Raw genomic sequence first — 18,183 nt, 5'->3', positions numbered from 1 at the left:
TGTTAATGAGCTGTCAGGAAGATGCTAATGAGGTGCAGATGTAAATTTTCCATGCTTCATAAGCATATGGGCATGTGATTCAGAGTCCGGAAGAAGCTCTTCTGGATGCCAAAATACACGTGCAGACGCACAGCCCACGAGGATCTTCCGGAAGGAAACCCTTCTTCTGGAAGGTCCCCACAGGCTGTGCATCTGCACGTGTATTTTGGAGTCTGAAAGAGCTCCTTCTGGACTCTGAATCACATGCCCATATGCTCATAAGGCATGGAAAATTTATATCCACGCCTCGTTAGCATCTTCTGGATGGCTCATTACCATGCCACTTCCGGAAGAAGCGGCACATGTAAATACAGCCCCAGTATGCTGCTGCATGCTACCTCCTGTACAGTCCACACACTCCACACTGCTCCTGCTCCCTACCTCCTGCTCAGACCTGACACCCTCAGCCCCACTACCTGACCACTCCATCTCACACACTGAACCTGTCATTTTTGGCTGCACCACAAAGCCAAAGGGCCCCCACAAAATCTTCTAGACATGGGCCTGCACAAGAGTTAATTCGGCCTGGGATAAAGCCTACAGACTTGGTGCTCTCCCCTTACCACCATGGAGTTAGAGTGCAAGTGGGAACCTTTGCATCCCGAGTGGTATGAGTGAGGTGAGTGCCTCTTTTTTCTGCTCATTAGTCAGGGGCCATATCTGTGAAGTGGGTGGTTTTTTGCCTTTTGTTTTTTGCTGTTCGTTTGTATGTGGCTCCCAACTGATTTTTCTGTGCGTCTGTGGACCCTGACCCAAAAAAGTTTACCCAGCCAGGCATTAGTGTGTGGGTTATAAAAAGAACCACAAAATTCCATAGTTTTCAGGTGCCAGTTAACCACCAGAGGGAGCCAGTAGAGTCCCATAAATCTAAGGACTAAAACTATTTTATTATAGAAGCAAAAAAGCAGTACAGTAGCACTTTAAGTGCTACTTTACTGCTTTCTTGTTTTGATAGTATATAGACTAGCACGGCTTTCTCTCTGTTACTAATTTTATTGTAGAGTTCAAGCACGTAGGCTCTGGTTTTCCATCTACTTCATTGTGCTCTGCCCTGCTTTCAGTTTGCTAAATTAAATAGCATTTACTGTTCTGCTTCAGGAAAAGCTAAGTGAACTTCTTTTTTGTCTAAACAGTGCACTTTTTAAATTCTGTATGCAGAACTAATACCTATGATGGAGAAGCTGTCCTGTGGCACTTTAAAGACTAACACTATAATTTATTAGGTGATAAGCTTTCATAGGACAGACCCACTTGTTCAGGTCTGGAAAATCCTGATGAATCTAGTAAATTATATTGTTAGTCTTTAAAAGTGCTACAGGACTGCTTTTTTGTTTTGTGATGACACAAACTAGCACAGCTTCCTCTCTGAGACCTATGATGGAGTTCATGTTGATGGTAATGTACGAGAATTCAACAAATACTGTGGTTAAACATGCGTATGTGAAGTTAAACTAATGCAAGAATTGGAAACATGGTTAATTGTGAGACAAGACTGTCCATGTTTATTGCAGTTTGTAGCATCTTTTTGTGTTGTTCACATTTTTCATATACTGTACAATATGAATTTGCCTTTCATAGAATCATAGAACATTAGAACTGGAAGGGACTTTGAGAGGTCATTGAGTCCAATTCACTGCCCTCTTGGCAGGACCAGGCACCATCTAGACCATCCCCAATAGGTATCCATCTAACCTGCTCTTAAAAATCTCCAGCAATGGAGATTCCACAACCTCCCTAGGTAATTTATTCCAGTGTTTAACCACCCTAAGAGTTAGGAATTTTTTCCTAATGTCTAATCTAAACTTACCTTGCTGCAGTTTAAGCCCATTGTTCCTTGTCCTATCCTCAGATGCCAAGGAGAACAATTTTTCTCCCTCCTCCTTGTAACCCTCTTTAAGGTACTTGAAAACTGCTATCATGTCCCCTCTAAGTCTTCTCTTTTCTAAACTAAGCAAGCTCAGTTCTTTCAGTTTTCCCTCACAGCTCGTGTTCTCTAGACCTTTAATCATTCTTGTTACTTTTCTCTGGACCTTCTCCAATTTTTCCACATCTTTCTTGAAATGAAATATTTCCAGTTAAGGCCTAATCAGTGCAGAGTAGAGCAGAAGAATGACCTCTCGTGTCTTGCTCACTACACTCCTGTTAATGCATCCCAGAATCTTGTTTGCTTTTTTGGCAACAGTATTACACAGTTGACTCATATTTAGCTTGTGATCCACTAGGCCCCTAAATCCCTCTCCACAGTACTCCTTCCTAGACAGTCATTTCCTGTTCTGTATGTATGAAGCTGATTGTTCCTTCCTAAGTGGAGTACTTTGCATTTGTCCTTATTAAACGTCTCCAGTTTGTCCAGATCATTTTGAATTATAACCCTATCCTTCAAAGCAGTTGCAACCCCTCCCAGCTTGGCATCATCTGCGAACTTAATAAGCATACTCTCTATGCCAATATCTAAATTGTTGATGAAGATACTGAATAGAACTGGTCCCTAAACAGACCCCTGCGGAACCCCACTTATTATGCCCTTCCAGCATGACTGAACCATTAATAACTAATCTTTAAGAACAGTTGATCTGATAAAGTGGGTCTGTCCCACAAAAGTTCATCAATGAATAAATCATTTTGTTAATCTTTAAAGTGCTACATTTCTGCTGTTTTGTTTCGTTGGTTACCCAGCTAGTTATGCACACCCACCTTATAGTGGCACTATCTAATTTGTATTTGCTTAGTTTATTGATAAGAAGATCACGCAAGACCATGTAAAATGCCTTACTTAAGTCTAGGTATCAACATCCACCACTTCTCCCTTATCCACAAGACTTCTTATCCTGTCAAAAAAAGCTGTCAGATTGGTCTGGTGTAATTTGTTCTTTACAAATCCATGTTGTCTGCAACCTATCACCTTATTTTCTTCCAGATGTTTGCAGATGAATTCCTTAATTATTTGCTCCATTATCTTTCCCAGCACAGAGGTTAAACTGAGTGGTCTATAGTTTTCTGGGCTGTTCTTTTTTCCCTTTTTATAGATGGGCACTATATTTGCCCTCTTCCAGTCTTCTGGAATCTCTTCCTGCTTCCAGACTTTTGAAAGATGATAGCTAAAGGCTCAGAAACCTCTTCTATTAGCTCCTCAAGTATTTTAGGATGCATTTCATCAGGCCCTGGTCACTTGCAGACATCTGATTAATTTCTAAGTAACTTTTAACTTGCTCTCTTTTTATGTTATCCTCTAAACCTACCCCCTTCCCACTACCATGTATTATGTTAGGCATTTCTTTATCGTCCTTCTTGGTGAAGACTGAAACAAAGAAGTCACTAAGTACTTCTGCCATTTTCAAGTTTCCTGATATTGTTTCTCCCTCGCTGAGTAATGGGCCTACCCTGTCCTTGGTCGTCTTCTTGCTTCTAATATATTTATAGAATGACTTCTTGTTGACGTTTGTCTCTAGCTAGTTTAAGCTTGTTTTCTTTCGAACAATCACTTGTGCAGTCAATCATTTTCATTTCACAAAGTGATCAGTTATCACTTGAATGTCATCAATCTAGTGAGCAACCAGAGCAGAGCCATCAGCAAATAAAGTTCATTAATGAGTAAATAGGCCATTGTCAGTTGAACATGGAAATATTGCAGATTGAACCACTTCCCTGGGGGTGGAATTGGATAAATACTCTGTCAGTATCCTGAAATACATCCATAGGCATAGTTTAAAAAAAAAAGGTGGGGGTGGGCGGTTAAAAAGGCTTTGCAGTCACATATAAGCTTGCTTGGTGTCATTAGGGACTGGGAAAGGATTTAATGTCCCCATTTTCCACATCTGCAGTCATCATCCATCCCATAATGGAAGGACTGAATAACAGAAATAAACTTTGCAAGACATCCAAAGATAAACAAAAGCTTTCCAGAGTCTCTCATAACTTTAGAGTCAAAAGCTTTAGCTTAATCGATTAACAGTATGTAAAAGGTCTCCATTCTGCTCCCAGGATTTTTCTGTAGTACCCTTTCTAAACTGAAATTCACATCAGAATTTGGGAGGGATGGTTCTACAAGATAGGTGTTAAGTCTATTCAAAATAATCTGTGCAAGAATTTTCCCTTCATCCTAGAGTGGGAAAGTGTTGCAATGAATATCACAGGTTCTCCCACCATCTTATTTTCCCTAGAGTACTGGTTATCAGCTGTAGGGCTACTTGTGGCCCAGTCAGCACAGATATCTTCACGACTATGTGACGAGTGTGTATACACACAAATGTGGATGAGGTTCACACACGGTGAACTGCATATGTGGCCCACAATGCTAAATAGTCAAGAACCACTGTTGCAGAGTTAAATAGTAACAGAGAGGTAGCCATGTTAGTCTGTACTCCAATGAAACAAAACAGCAGCAATGTAGCATAAATAAATGAGTCAATAAATCATTTTGTTAGTCTTTAAGGTGCTACATTGCTGCTGTTTTGTTTCATTAGAATTAGGTAATGTTGTCTTCCTTGAAATCCTCTTGCATTAACGTTTGGTCCCAGCAAGGCAGAAGAGCCAGGTGAGGTGCTATGGAGTATGGTAGCTACCCTGCTTATAGATTTCTACTGGAATGCTATTCATTCCAGGGGTTTTTCTTGTGACATCTGCTTGATTGCTGTTATGGTTTCATAAGGTGGGGGCTAGTGCAAGTTCTTTTTGGTGGGTATTTGGGAGAAATATTAATTGGTTCCTCAGAAATATTGGAAGTGATGAGGAAGTGACTGAAATGTTCTGTTCACTGGTCAAGTACAGGTTGAATCTCTCTGGTTTGGCACCCGGACCTGGTGCTGAACCAGAGAATTTGCTGAACCAATGGAGATCAATATTGTCTAGCAGCAGTACCAATGCTTCCACTGCTTACTGGGTTCTTAGAAGAAAGTTGAAGTATATTAGAGCTAAATAACATCAGAGAACACTGAGGGTCGGGATTGGTTGCTGTAAACAAACTTCACAGGACAATGTGAAACTTGGTCGCACCCATGATAAATGGACTTCAGCTAACCAAAATAATGCTGGACTGCAGATCTTGCAAGACCACAGTGTGCAGAACGAGATAGATTCAACCTGTGTATACTTTTTATTATGTAGGTGTCACTTGCTCTCTATTGTCATTGTGCATATAAGGATTATTCAGTTGCACTTGGGGCCATACCCAGCACAGTCCATCAAAAATGCTTGTACTTACAATGTGATTAAGTGTACCAATGTATTTTTCTGTTTGTAGAGCAGTAGTTTGAATATGGCCTCCTCGGATTTGGAAGATTTATGCTCTCATATCAATGTCAAGATTTCAACTATCAAAAAGACTCTTCAGTTAAGAAACATGGGTAAGAGAGCTCTGCGGGTGTTTTTATATTCAGGGAAGCGTATTTAGGTACACACTTGGGTAAAGAATTTTCCAAGAATTATTGACCTTCTAAATGATCATTTCAGGACTATTTTACTGTTACTTTTGTACAATTGTGGGATAATTTTTGTTGATACTCATCTTCTTGCCATGGCCATATTCTTTTTTGGAAATTTACTGTGTAAATTTGAGGAAAATCAACCATGAACTAAGTGTTTTTGTTTTTGTTTTTTATAGACTGTCATATACATATAACATGATAGTCTTTTGTAGCTACCTGAAGGAGCTGGAGGCCTAATGAGATGAGAGGGGCTTGACAGACACAGAAGACCACAAAATTTGGAGGACAACCAGCAAAAGGACAGGGGCAATGGTGTGGGATCAAAGGAACAATAATAGGGAATTAGCAAGGGTACCAGGGAAGCTAAGCAACTGAATGGTTCTAGACTGACAGCCTTTTAAACTGATGCTTTAGCCACAGAACAGAGACAGCATGACCAGCAGCACACTAAGTTGTTCCATACCACCCTACCTAAACTGTATCAGTCTTTACCCCCAACAGATCCTACAGGCATAAAAGTGTAGGTTAACGTTTATGCATAAGTCCTTAGCATCTGTGTCTAAGAAAAGGGGTGGTTCTGTTTTAACTAATGTTAATACTGCATACTGTTACACCAAACAAAAACCCTCAACATCCTTAAACAGTAGATGGATAGAAATCTGACCCCTCTGTCTCAAACTAGTTTTTCCACCATCCCAGATGTTAATGGTGAGGCGAAATGCAGCCATGATGTGATCATGAGAAACTTAAATGAAGGCAGTTTCAGTTGAGTGGAGGCATCAGAAGCCAGATGCAAAAGGATCAAGGAAGGAGTTGTAGGAGGGGAATTCAAGGCAGTGATTGTGCACAGTGTATTCACTGAGTTCAGAGATGAAGAGAAGATAATCTGAGCAACATCTATAGAGGTAGGAAGGATCTAGGACCTTTTAGAAGGGAAAGACCTTAGTTTGTCTATAATGTGAGAAGGACCCTTTGGGAGTTGGAAGCTGAGAAAGCTGAGGGTGGACTGAGAGAGGGGAAGTCCAGTATAGACCTTTATTTTCTTTAGCATGAGAGAATGCAATACTTCAATTCTTCAGTACCATAGAATTGGCAGAGTTGAAGTTTAGCAGAATTTTGTCTAATTCCAAGCGGGAACAGCAAGGCCCGGAATGTGCTCTTCAATAAGAAATAACACTTTTAGCCTTTTTTCTTTTTATTTAGGCAAAATCGACCAAAATAAGTATACTTAGGAGTATCAGCCATACGTTAATAAATTTGTATCTCACAGGTTGGCTTTTTTCTTTATGTAACTAGTCACATTATAGGCTGGTATTCAAAACTCTGAAGATAAAAGCAAAACTCTAACACAGTGCAGTGTTAAATGTAAACTACTGAAAACCATTTGACACTGAAGAGTAATGCTATGTTTAGAGTTGCAAACATTTCAGAATTATGAAACACTTTTGAGGTGTTCATAACATTGAGATTCTTGGGTATGTGATAGATGATTATAGACTGGACCATAATGGACCTGTGGAACTGGGCTTGTGACAAGGTGCTGGGCAGAAAGACTAAAGGATCAGCCTCATTTAGGTGAATTATGGTACTTGGGGAATGAGCACCAGCTGCCCGTGCAATTAGCCCAGGGCTACATAAGAGACTGGGAATAAGGAAACCAGAGAAAGGAGGTGGGATAGAGGAGAATAAGGGAGTGCAGGCAGGAGAAAAGTCCTTCCCTCCTGGATTCAGACACAAGAAACCCAGAGCTGTGTACACCATATGGTGAGAAGGTGTCAGGAGCACAAACTTGTAAATAAAAGTACCAATTGTTACTGAACCCAGCAGTCTCCAAGTGACTTTATCTGAGCCTAGCAAAGACAGGAGCCAGGAGGGCAGGTGCACTTGGTTACAGGGCAAAATTCAGGTTGATCAGGCCACCTTAATTCTGGCATTTCATAATGTTTTAGTGCTTGAATTTTCAACTTTAATAGTGTTCTTTTAACACAGGTTTTATGTCTGCACATGATATAGACTTAGTTTGGTTAATTTACAGTGTTTTATACTGTTTTGCTGAGATTTAACTGTAAGTTAACATCCTATTTCCAGCTCTCATACTTTTTGCTAGGATGGCACTGAACACTTTAGACCACAGAATAATCACTTGTGTTGTAAGAGGACACTGCCTTCCATTCTTGGCTAGAAAGGTGGGAGGATGATGTGGAGAAGGATTGTGGAAAATTTTTGGTGGTAGAAATAGCGTGTGTGTGTGAGTGTGTGTGAGTGAGAGAGAGAGAGAGAGAGAGAGAGAGAGAACCAGGCACATACAGTTTGTGTTTTGTTTTATTTTTCACTTTTTCTTCCCCTTGTTTTTCGATAGGTCAGGAACCATCCTTGAAATCTGTGCTCTGTAAAATAGGGCATGAGATGTTTCTCCTAAATGATCTCCTGAATAAAATGGAAATAGAAGTTGAGCATCAAGAAAAACTAAAGAATTCACTTAAGGTAAACTTATTTTGTTATTTTTATCAACTCCATTGTGAAGAAGTGAATCTTACCAATGAAACACTAAATTTATTAGGCTTTAAGGAGCTGGTTGTGTTTTTTGTATAGCTACAGACCAACACAGCTGCTCCTGAGATTGTTTTGTTCTGTTTGTAGCATCTCTCAGATCTGTCCAGAATGGTTCCTTTCTAGGTCCCTAAGAGGCATGAGGATGTTATGGCAAGCGCGTTCAGCAGAGATATATAATGCATGCATAGCAACAACAAAATATTGTTCATGAAGCCAACAGGACAAGTTATGTGTTCATTCGTACTCTTTCTTTTTACAGCTATTTTCTAGCACTGTCTTCTGGGATCTGACAATTGAAGTGATTTATGCACTCTGTGTCCTACAGCTCATACATGAGTATTCACTTGAATGTGATTACTTCTGTGACCTTTTCAAAGTATTGCTCTTATTACACTTCTCTAATGAATACAGTTCTATTAAGAAAATACTGTCACATTCTGTTTTCTTACATTTCAGTGATAGTCAAATTTAATTACAGGAGAATTACAAGGATACGGAGACAAACTGGAACCATTAATTCATTTTTATGAGATTGTAAATGTATGTGTAATATGCTGTGATGAGATTTAATTGTAATTGTTATTTTAAATGAGAAATTTAGTATTTTGATTATTTAAAAAATAAAAAATCCAATTTAAATTTAAAAGATTTGTTTTTAATTTTTTAAATCATCCATTTTTCTTCATCCTGCTTAAACATAACAGCTGTGAACATTTAGAATCAATCCTGCTTGTTCTTATTGTTGTTCCTGACTTTATTACTAAGGACAGTTTTATGCAAACAGGAGCTTTGTTTCTGAAGCTTTCTCTCTTCCTGTTTCTCTCTCAACCTGATGTTATAATTTTGTGACATAATTATTTCCACAGCAACTAATTGCTTTTAGATACTCATATTCCTAGCAACACTCTTGTAATAAGATTTCAGTTTCAATAAATTGATTGACATGACAGACTTCCTAAATCAATCTCAAGACACAGGGAAGCATGGCAGGAAAGTACAGAAGATTTACACAATGGATCTATTTTACATTAGTACTGAGTTCTGATTTGGTGTCAGGCTGCCCATTATCTCTTTGTATACTTCTCCCTCTGGCTAATGGCAAGCAGAGTTTTATTTTCTATAGTGCACCCCTTTTTCAATATTTTTTCCACTATAACTGGCTCACTCCTGCCTTTTCTGGCTCAAGTGTGTTAGAATGAAAAGCAGCTGAATTTCTAAGCTCTATATTGCTTCTACAGAATTAAGAGTGAGGGTCTATTATGGAAAAACAGCAAGGTCCATTAACCACATTAAGGCATATTTGTGAAGGGTCTTTCTCATATCATCTAGGTAGTATGAAACCATTTCCATTGCACCATTTTCAGTAACTTCAGACTGCTCAGAGTGAATATCCTTCATTTCAGGAGATACAAAAGTCTGTTGAGAGGGACTATAATGACGCACAGCATCTCCGTGAAAATATTCCTCCCCATCTACCCAAAGCAGCCCCAAAATGGTATGTATTACTCACCTAGGCAGATTCCTGGTGCCACTGGCAATGTAAAAATCAGTATATCTCAGCTCTCAGTACTAGATATTAACTGCAAAGCTCTGTGATTCAATCAACCGCTGTATATTAGTAGTATTCCTCTTAGCTCTGAAGTATTAAGAAGTCTTACCATATACTGTATGTCTGCAGTGCTCAGACCAGCAGAGTTGTTGGGGTAGTAAAAGCAAAGGGCGTGGTGGAGGGAATGTTGTAAGAGGTGGAACAGTGCCCAAATAGTATTGGGGAAGTCTGAGGAATTGGGAGGGAATGAATGTGGGGGATTGTTGCTGCACCCTGCCTTCTGAAAATGTTTGTACTTCCTTGATTTAGGTCCTGCATCCTCTCTCCAGTTTCTCAGCCTGTGGGTCCTATCCTGGAATTCCTCTCTTCCATGGAGAGGAAATCTGAGAGGGGACAACTGGGCTGTGAGGGGCAGGCATCCAGATCGTATAGTATAAGAGAGTATAGGAACAGTGCAGGAGCCAGAGGCAGTGGTAGAGAAGAGTTGGCTTGTGGTACATTGGGATGTTGACCTTCAGTTTAACACAGTCCATAGCATTTCATCCAAATAGTCCTGTATTGAGCATATGTTCAATTATAGCTCAGCATCCAGAAAAGAATCCAGTTGCTGGAGAATCCACCAGCTCACTTGCTAGTTTAAGTTTTGACCCCATTCTTATTGAACCATTTCCAGTGGCTATTGCCAGTTCCAGGAGGCAGAATTCAGATTGTGTAACCCTAATTTTTGTGTTTCTGGAGGTTTAAGTTTAGCTATTGTGCACATTCTGGAAGGGCAAAAGGCAGAACTGGACAAACTTTATTCTATGTAAACAAAGTTTGGGGCATTTAATTTCTAATTCAGCAGGTGACTGTAATCCTCAGTCAATCTGAACTAACACCCCAGCCGGTTATCTTTGTATTGCATTGGTGGAAGTGCCTTCTTTTAAATGAGATGTCAAACCCAGGTCATTAGCTGCAGTGATACTATGCTGCTGTGCTGCCATGAGGACATGATTATAGACTGCTGTGGCTTGTACAGTGTCTCATACTGTTAGCCCCTGGGGCCTTTTAGAAAGGAAGGATCTTACTCTTTTATGGTAGTGTACTATGTGAGGGGCCAGGGTTGCAAATCAGTCCTTCATTAGTTAACATTTCAGATTTATTTTTGATTCTTTTTAATGTTTATTTGGCAATTTTCATCCCACGGAATACAATAGCACTTAGCAAACAATACCTAAATTAGTGAAATATGTCCTTCTGTTCATATTGCTGCCCAGATTGTGCAGAACAGAGGCAGCCAAGTGGACAACTGGCATACACTACAACACTGGAAAGAAAGAGAACAGATTTTGTCTAAGGATATTTGATCTGAGGAGGTTGGTGGGGCAGATTTTTTTTTTTTTAAAAAGTACCATGGGATTCATAATGTTCATGCAGAATAGAAAAGACTGTGGCTTTTCTGAGCTCTTCCAAGAGAACTACACATAGGATGCTTGAGGTTAAATTTATTTGCATCACAGGGTAAATTGGTGGTCAGTCTGTCTTACCAAGATTTGAACTTATGTTTCAAAGGGATCTGACGTATTTCAAATCTGGTAAAACCAATAAGGTGGCTCATGTTTTTGAGATGCAAGCAAATGATGAAAAGTAAGACTTCTCACGATCTGTGGAATTCAGTGGTATGCTAAACTTGTAACTGATGCTGTTAACAGCCTCTCTTTAACTGGAAAACAAAAAATTATAACGAACAGTCAATTAAGATACATATTGTTGCAAATACAGTAATTTTGTCTTGACAGCCAATGGAAGAAGAGGAACTATAGATTTGTGTGAGCGGAGATCTGGTAACTTGTTGATATGCTCATAACTACTGGTTATCATCTATCTTTATCCTTAATTTCCACTCATTCTACAGGTCTGTTGGACTAACTGTAAAGTCTGAAGAACACAATAAAGTTGCTGAACCTGAACATCCAAAGAAACCTGTTAAAGAACCAAAGTTTATTAAAGAAGCAACCTTAATAACGGCACAGGAATTTGAAGGTGTTCCTGCGTAAGTAAACAAGAGGTTTTCTTGATGTCTTGTACAAATGGGATCCAAATATAGGTTTTGGAAAAAATGAGCTTTTACAAAATCTCTGACATGAATGCTGAAATATTTAAAATTCCAATGGAAATAGTGCCCACCGCAGTCACCACAATGCTGCAGTATTTGAGAATCATAAATTTTATTACTAAGTAAAATTAATCAAACCTTGCATAGAGTTAAATTATTTTCCAGAAGTGTCTGTCAACAATATTTTATTAAAAATCCTGGTTTTTGTGATATATTCCATCATGCTTTTAATCTAAAATTTTATAGACTGTTTAAAATCATTATAGAAACTCTTCAGACTTGTATAAACAAGCGGTTAGTGCACAGCAAGCTGGGATGTAACTCTACAGTGCATTAGCAGGCCACGTACTAGCTATCCATATGAATCTGGTACCATGCACTAAAAGTTTCTTAGACTATATCTACGCTACAGGGAAGATTGACCGTGCCGCAGTCGATCTTCTGGAGTTCGATTTAGCATGCCCACTGGGGATGTGCTAAAACAACTTTACAGGGTGTCCTCATTCATTGCAGTACACCCAACCCCCATTTGGAGTAAGGAAAGTTGATGGGAGCGCAGGCTCCCACCAGCCTGTCTTAGTGGAGATGAAGCAGAAGCCCAAATTAAGGCACGTTGACTTTAGCAACATAATTTATATAGCTGAAATTCCCATATCCCTGACAAAAATGAGGGATAAGAGGCTGTCGTACCTTAATTCGACCTTCCCCTGTGGTGCACAGATGCTCTGAGTGTGCCTTGATCTGCTGTGCTTTGAAATGAAAGTAGGTCAATGAATACTAGGGAACAGTTAGTGCACAATAGCAGGGTCCACTTAAACAGCTAATATGTTGCATGGTAGTACAACACAGCTTGCTATAGGCTAATTGTTTGACTAGACAAAGGTATAGTCATGCTAGATATCCTCAGCTCTGACCTGGTTGTTTTTCCTTCAGTCCGTTAGAGGCTATTTTTGTTTGTTGTTAGATCATCAGTTAATCAGCTTTTCTCAAGACAGAGAAAAGAAGGATGTCCATATGGCATGAGAACAATTGGTGCTATGAAGCTAGGAAGGTCATTTCACACGTCTGCTCTGAAGGGAAGCTCTTCAGACCTAGTCAAGTGAATCTAACACTAAATTCAGATTCTGCTTGCAATAATGGCAATGAAGTCCTTCATCTGTTTTGACTGAGTGAATCTGTACCAGAGAGGCATTTCTTGACTTCAGGGAACCCCTGACAAAGTGGTCCCAAAGATCCATTTGGGTTGAAGAAAATCCAGTACTGATGCCTGAGCACCAGAGAGTTTGAAGAACTGCTTGCCAAAAATGATTGTGTCTCCACTTTGTTACACCAAGGTCTCTGGATCCACCTGGCCAACTGAATTTAGTAGCAGGGACCCAGCACTGTCATCTCTGGACAGCTACTCCATTTTGGCTATGTCTACCTGGCATGCTGCTGCCGGCAGGGTCATGCAAATCAGGTGCTCATTTACAAATCACGTACCTCATTTGCATACGCTTGCATGACCGCTTTCCCGGCAGAGGCTTCTCTGGCCACAAAACAACCCATGTAGGTGGGGTTCTTTTGACCAAAACCACCTTTGTCGACAGCCTCTTATCCCTCATTTTTGTCAGGGATATGAGACTGTCGACAAGGCAGGGTTTAGTCAACAGAACCCCGTCTAAACAGCTTGTTTTGTGGCAACAGAAGCCTCTGCTGGGAAAGCGGTCATGCAAGAGTATGTGAATGAGGCATGTGATTTGTAAATTAGTGCCTCATTTGCATTGTCAAGTCCCCTCATTTGCATGACCCTGCCAGCAGCAGTACACTGTGTACACGCAGTCTTTGTGATCAACATGAGCAGATGAAAGTTCCTGGATCTGCCAGTTCAGTCAAGACCAGGGACCGAGGTTAGATTATCCAAAATGGCATTGAGGTCTCCACCTGACCTGACCGAGTCCAATACTGACAGTTTGGCACCACTGACTGTGCTAAATCTAAGCATCACTGCAGTTCCTAGATTCCTGTATCAGGGTCTTGTACCTTTTCAGAATCACCTGCTAAAAAGGTTCTGTGACCCTGACATAAGTGGCACCAAATGTTTTTGGTAAATAATTTTAAAATAATGATTAGAGAAAATGGAAAAATTCTGTTTAGAAACTGCATGAAAAATTGTGCAGAAGAGGGTCCATTTCAAACCAAGCAATATAGAAACAGCGTTTGAAATTTTTTTTTGTGAAATAGTTTTTCTAATTTTTTTCCAACCCTTTTCTACTGATAATTTATTATAAAGAAAAGGGAAGCTGACTATTGGGGTTCTGTTGTCCCAGACAAAAGAAATAAAAGGAAAACCCTCCAGAGAGAAATTAATTTAATGACAATTCAGGTATGATAACCTATAGTGTTTTTAATAAGCAGATAAAAGCTTTTCTTAAATAGTACAATTTTTTTAACCTGACTGTCACCATTAATTCTTTCTTTGGCAAATTAAAATTGGTTTCAGTCATGAGGCTCAGTTACAGTGATTACAAAGCTTCCCTGAGACCACATGATTTTGCTAAAGCATATTTCAAAAACCACATGGAAAGATTCTGCCAGGGACTTGTAGGATTATTTTCACATCTGAGATCTGGAATGTAGCCTAGTCTACATACTGAACAGTCTGTGTAGGGATTTTTCCACTCATCTGAATCTGTCTTGAACTGGGGACCATTGTTCTGTTAAATGCAAGAAAGGCTCTTCATGGATTGTAATTGCTGATGTTTCCTTCCAGTATCTGTCTGTGCAATAGCGCACTCTGGTGTTCCGAGAACTGACTACTGTTTTTCTTCAAATATTACTCTTGATTACACATGTAGCTTCTGCTTAAGATGCATCATTCTTGTTTCTTTTTTGGTAATGAAATACCTGGTTACTTCATAAGTTACCTGAGTACAGGACTGATGATCAAAACTTCTTAAGTTACACAGCCATCTCTGGTGTTCATATTTGGTGCCCTGAGGCAAAAAATCTCCAGGTAATGAGTGTGCAGAAAGGGAAAATATTGTTTCTTTTTCACACCCACACACCAACATTGATGTTTAAAGAAAGCCAGAAAATTTTTTCACTTGGTCTTATGTTTAAATTTCAGATATGTTAAGTCTGGTGTTCTTGTCTTTTGCTGCGAGACTTTTTAAGCATTTGTAGCTATATGGGTTGTGAGTTGTCTCATCCCTAAATTGAAGGAGCAGAGGTGCTTAATTATTAAGAGTGCTTGTTGTAAAAAGGTGCAGACCCAATAGTTGAAATGTGTTCTCATGTCCCTTCAACTTTGCTATGGGTGCTCACCATATGCACAGGTGCCAGAAATCTTTTCCGTCCTCAGTATCCGTAGGGTTCTGGCTCCGGTGCCCTCTGGCACACGCATGCTGCGGAATAGCCACTGCCAGTTCCCGTCTCTTCCCCTCATTTCTGTTTTGCTGTCAGTAACCCTGGAACTGGGCTGCTGCAGCTAACACTGTTGATTCTTGTTGGAACTGGTTCTTCTAGTTTTTCTTGCAGTTAAGTTTTCCTCTGTTTATAGTTCCCATAGTAATTAGAGTGGTGGTGGGCAACCTGCAGTCTGCAGATCACATGCAGCCTACAGGAGCGCTCCCCCTGTGAACCTCCTGCCTACTCTCCTCCTGCATGTCTCTCTTATTATACATGGTGGCACCAAAGCCCTACATTGTGAGGCATGCATCCCTAGCAAAAGTGTTGGAGTCAGTGTAGGAACTCTCTGTGACTCCCAGTACTTATCACAGGAGAAGATCAACTGGATGCTGGTCATGTTCCCCAGACTGGCAGCAATTTCCCAGGCTGACTTTGTCATGACATGCGTGTGTCTGGTGCCAAGCCTCTTACTCTTCCTGGCACCACTCACTGACTCAACAATCACCAAGGGTTCAGCATCATCTGTACATATAAAATGATGTCTAAATTTGCTGTTACAACTCAAGGAAAAGATCTTGGAGTCACTGTGGATAGTTCTCTGAAAACATCCACTCAGTAAGCAGTGGCAGTCCAAAAAAGCAAACAATATTGGGAATCATTGAGAAAAGTATACATTGTAAGACGGAAAATATATTGCCTGTATATAAATTTGTGGTATGCCAACATCTTCAATACTCTGTGCAGATGTTGTTACCTCTTCTAAAAAAAATATTGGAATTGGTACAAAGGTACAAAAAAAGTCAGCCAAAATTATTAGGGAACAGCTACCATATGAGGAGAGATTAATAAGACTGGGACTTTTCAGCTAAGAAGAGAAAGGAATAAGGCCGGGGGCAAAATGAGAGGTCTACAAAATCATTACTGGAATCAGGGAGAATAAATAAAGAAGTGTTATTTATTCCTTACCATAACACAAGAACTCGGGGTCACCAAATAAAATTAATATGAAACAGGTTTAAAACAATCAAAAGGAAGTATTTCTTCACATGATGCTCTATCAACCTATGGAATTCCCTACAAGTGGATGTTGTGAAGGTCAGGACTTTAAAAGGGTTCAAAACAGAGGTAGATAAATTCATGGAGGATAGGTCCATCCTCCTGGTTAGTGGAGAGGATGGTGTCCCTAGCCTCTGTCAGGGCTGGGAATGAACAACAGGCATAGGATCACTTGATTACCTGTTCTGTTCATTCGTCACTGTCAGAAATCAGGATACTGGGATAGATGGACCTTTTGCCTAGCCCAGTATGGATGTTTTTGTGTCCCTATGTCTCAGGGGCTCTTGTACAGTCCTGTAGACATTGGGCCTCTATTTCTCCAGCTCTTCGTGTAAGCAGTTCAGGCCACAGCCTTCCCAACAGGAGCCATCCAGAAAAAAATCTAGGGGTTTTAAGAGGTATCTAGGTCAACAGCCCCAGGCTTCCACCCAGCCAGGCTCTACCAATTTTAAATGATTGGGCGGGCACCCATTTTGAGGATATGCCTGAAGTCATTTTTAGTCTGTTTCCCAATTCCTCTTCCCCCTTTTATTTGTCCACTGTCTATTGCCTTTCCTGCCAGCTTGGGAGACTGTAATATCGGACTGATGGATCCTCAGTATGGTGGTGCATGGTTACACCCTGCAGTTACTTTCTGTCCTCTCCTCCAATCCCTTCCCATCCCTCTCAGGGACCCTTCTTACAAGACTCTTTGTGCAAGTAGAGGGACTACTGTGCATAGGTGCAATAGAGGAGATTCCTATACTGTATGGGAACCAGGGATCGTATTTCCCAGTACATTTTGATTCTAAAGGCCAAGTGGGGAAGGGAAGACTGTGACCCATATCAGATCGATGCAGACTGAACTGCTGCCTAACAAAGATGAAGTTCCACACGGTCTCTCTGGCCCTCGTCATCCTCTCATCCTGTAGATTCTGTAGAGTGTAGTACACCAGCCTCGACCACAAGAAGGCATACTTCTACACTGCTGTCTTTGAGGGACACAGACTTTTCTATTGTACAGCATGTCTCAACTACTATCAGTTTGTGATCTTCCTGTTCCAGCTAGCTGCAGAATATCCAGACAAATTGCTTGTCCAGGGTTCAAGGGGCCATTGAACTGCTGCTCACTATTCGTTGTCGTCTCATCTTGTTGGTGAATGACAAAATCTGTGGAGACCAATAGAGAGGATAGAATTCTTTGGAGCGCTGCTCAAGTCAACCTCAGCCAGGATGTTCCTTCCATTGGAAAGATTCTGGTCACTAACGAATCTCATTACAGAATTCTGGGCATTCCCCTTGACAACAGCCAAAGTGTTCCCCTAACTTCTGAGACACATAGCAGCATGCACATATTTGGTGTGCCACACCAGGCTCAGATATGACCCCTTCAGCAATGGTCGGCAATGATCTACTTACAGTCCAGACACCATCTGGAAATGGTGGTAATTATCTGGTGAATGATACCTCACTTGGTGGTCTGATCCAAACAACATTCATGCAGGTATTCCATTTTGTGATTCTTCCCATTTGATTGAGCTGGTCCCAGATGCCTTAGATTCCAGTTGGAGGGCCCACCTCTACGATCTCCAGACTCAGGGTATGTGGTCCCCACTGAAGATAGTGCTCCATGTAACATTAAGGAGCTCCAAGTGGTCCACAAGGCATGCATGGTGTTTCTCCTCCATATGTCAAGCAAAATGTCAGAGTTCTGATGTACATCTTGGCCTTGATGTTCTACATCAACTGGCAAGGGGGAGCTCTTTCCACAGCCCTCTACCATGTGACTCTCTCTTGCATCAGTCCATGTCTGGGGCTGGGGTCTGGGCAAACACTCCCTCTCCAATGCCTTCCTCCTGCCTTGGATGTATTGCCTTCTGTCTGCATTCCTGCCAGTCCAATTCATCAGGAAGGCCCTTCTAAGGGTAAAGCAAGAGAAAGCTCAGGTCATCCTGATAGCCTCCAACTGGCTGTGTCAATGTTGTTTCAGCACACTGCTCGGCTTGGTAGTGCTCCTTCAGTGACCCTTTCCTTGTCATGCAGGCCTGCTGTCTCAGGATCATGGCCAGCTTGGTTCCCCTCTTACAGCATGGATGCTG

General features: G+C 40.8%; 1 protein-coding gene across 1 annotated transcript in view; it reads left to right on the top strand.

The window, feature by feature from the left end:
* Nucleotides 1-18,183, top strand: part of SKA1 (spindle and kinetochore associated complex subunit 1) — a 38,196-nt gene that overhangs the window by 4,583 nt on the left and 15,430 nt on the right. Inside the window, exons 2-5 of the mRNA XM_074994351.1 lie at nt 5,279-5,381; nt 7,822-7,946; nt 9,419-9,510; nt 11,459-11,596. Coding sequence (XP_074850452.1) covers nt 5,294-5,381; nt 7,822-7,946; nt 9,419-9,510; nt 11,459-11,596 — 443 coding nt within the window. The 5' untranslated portion in view covers nt 5,279-5,293. The remainder of the gene's footprint in view (nt 1-5,278; nt 5,382-7,821; nt 7,947-9,418; nt 9,511-11,458; nt 11,597-18,183) is intronic.

Source organism: Carettochelys insculpta, chromosome 5 (genome assembly GCF_033958435.1).
Source record: "Carettochelys insculpta isolate YL-2023 chromosome 5, ASM3395843v1, whole genome shotgun sequence".
Lineage (NCBI taxonomy): Eukaryota > Metazoa > Chordata > Testudines > Carettochelyidae > Carettochelys > Carettochelys insculpta.
This window is presented reverse-complemented; position numbering and strand designations above follow the sequence as displayed.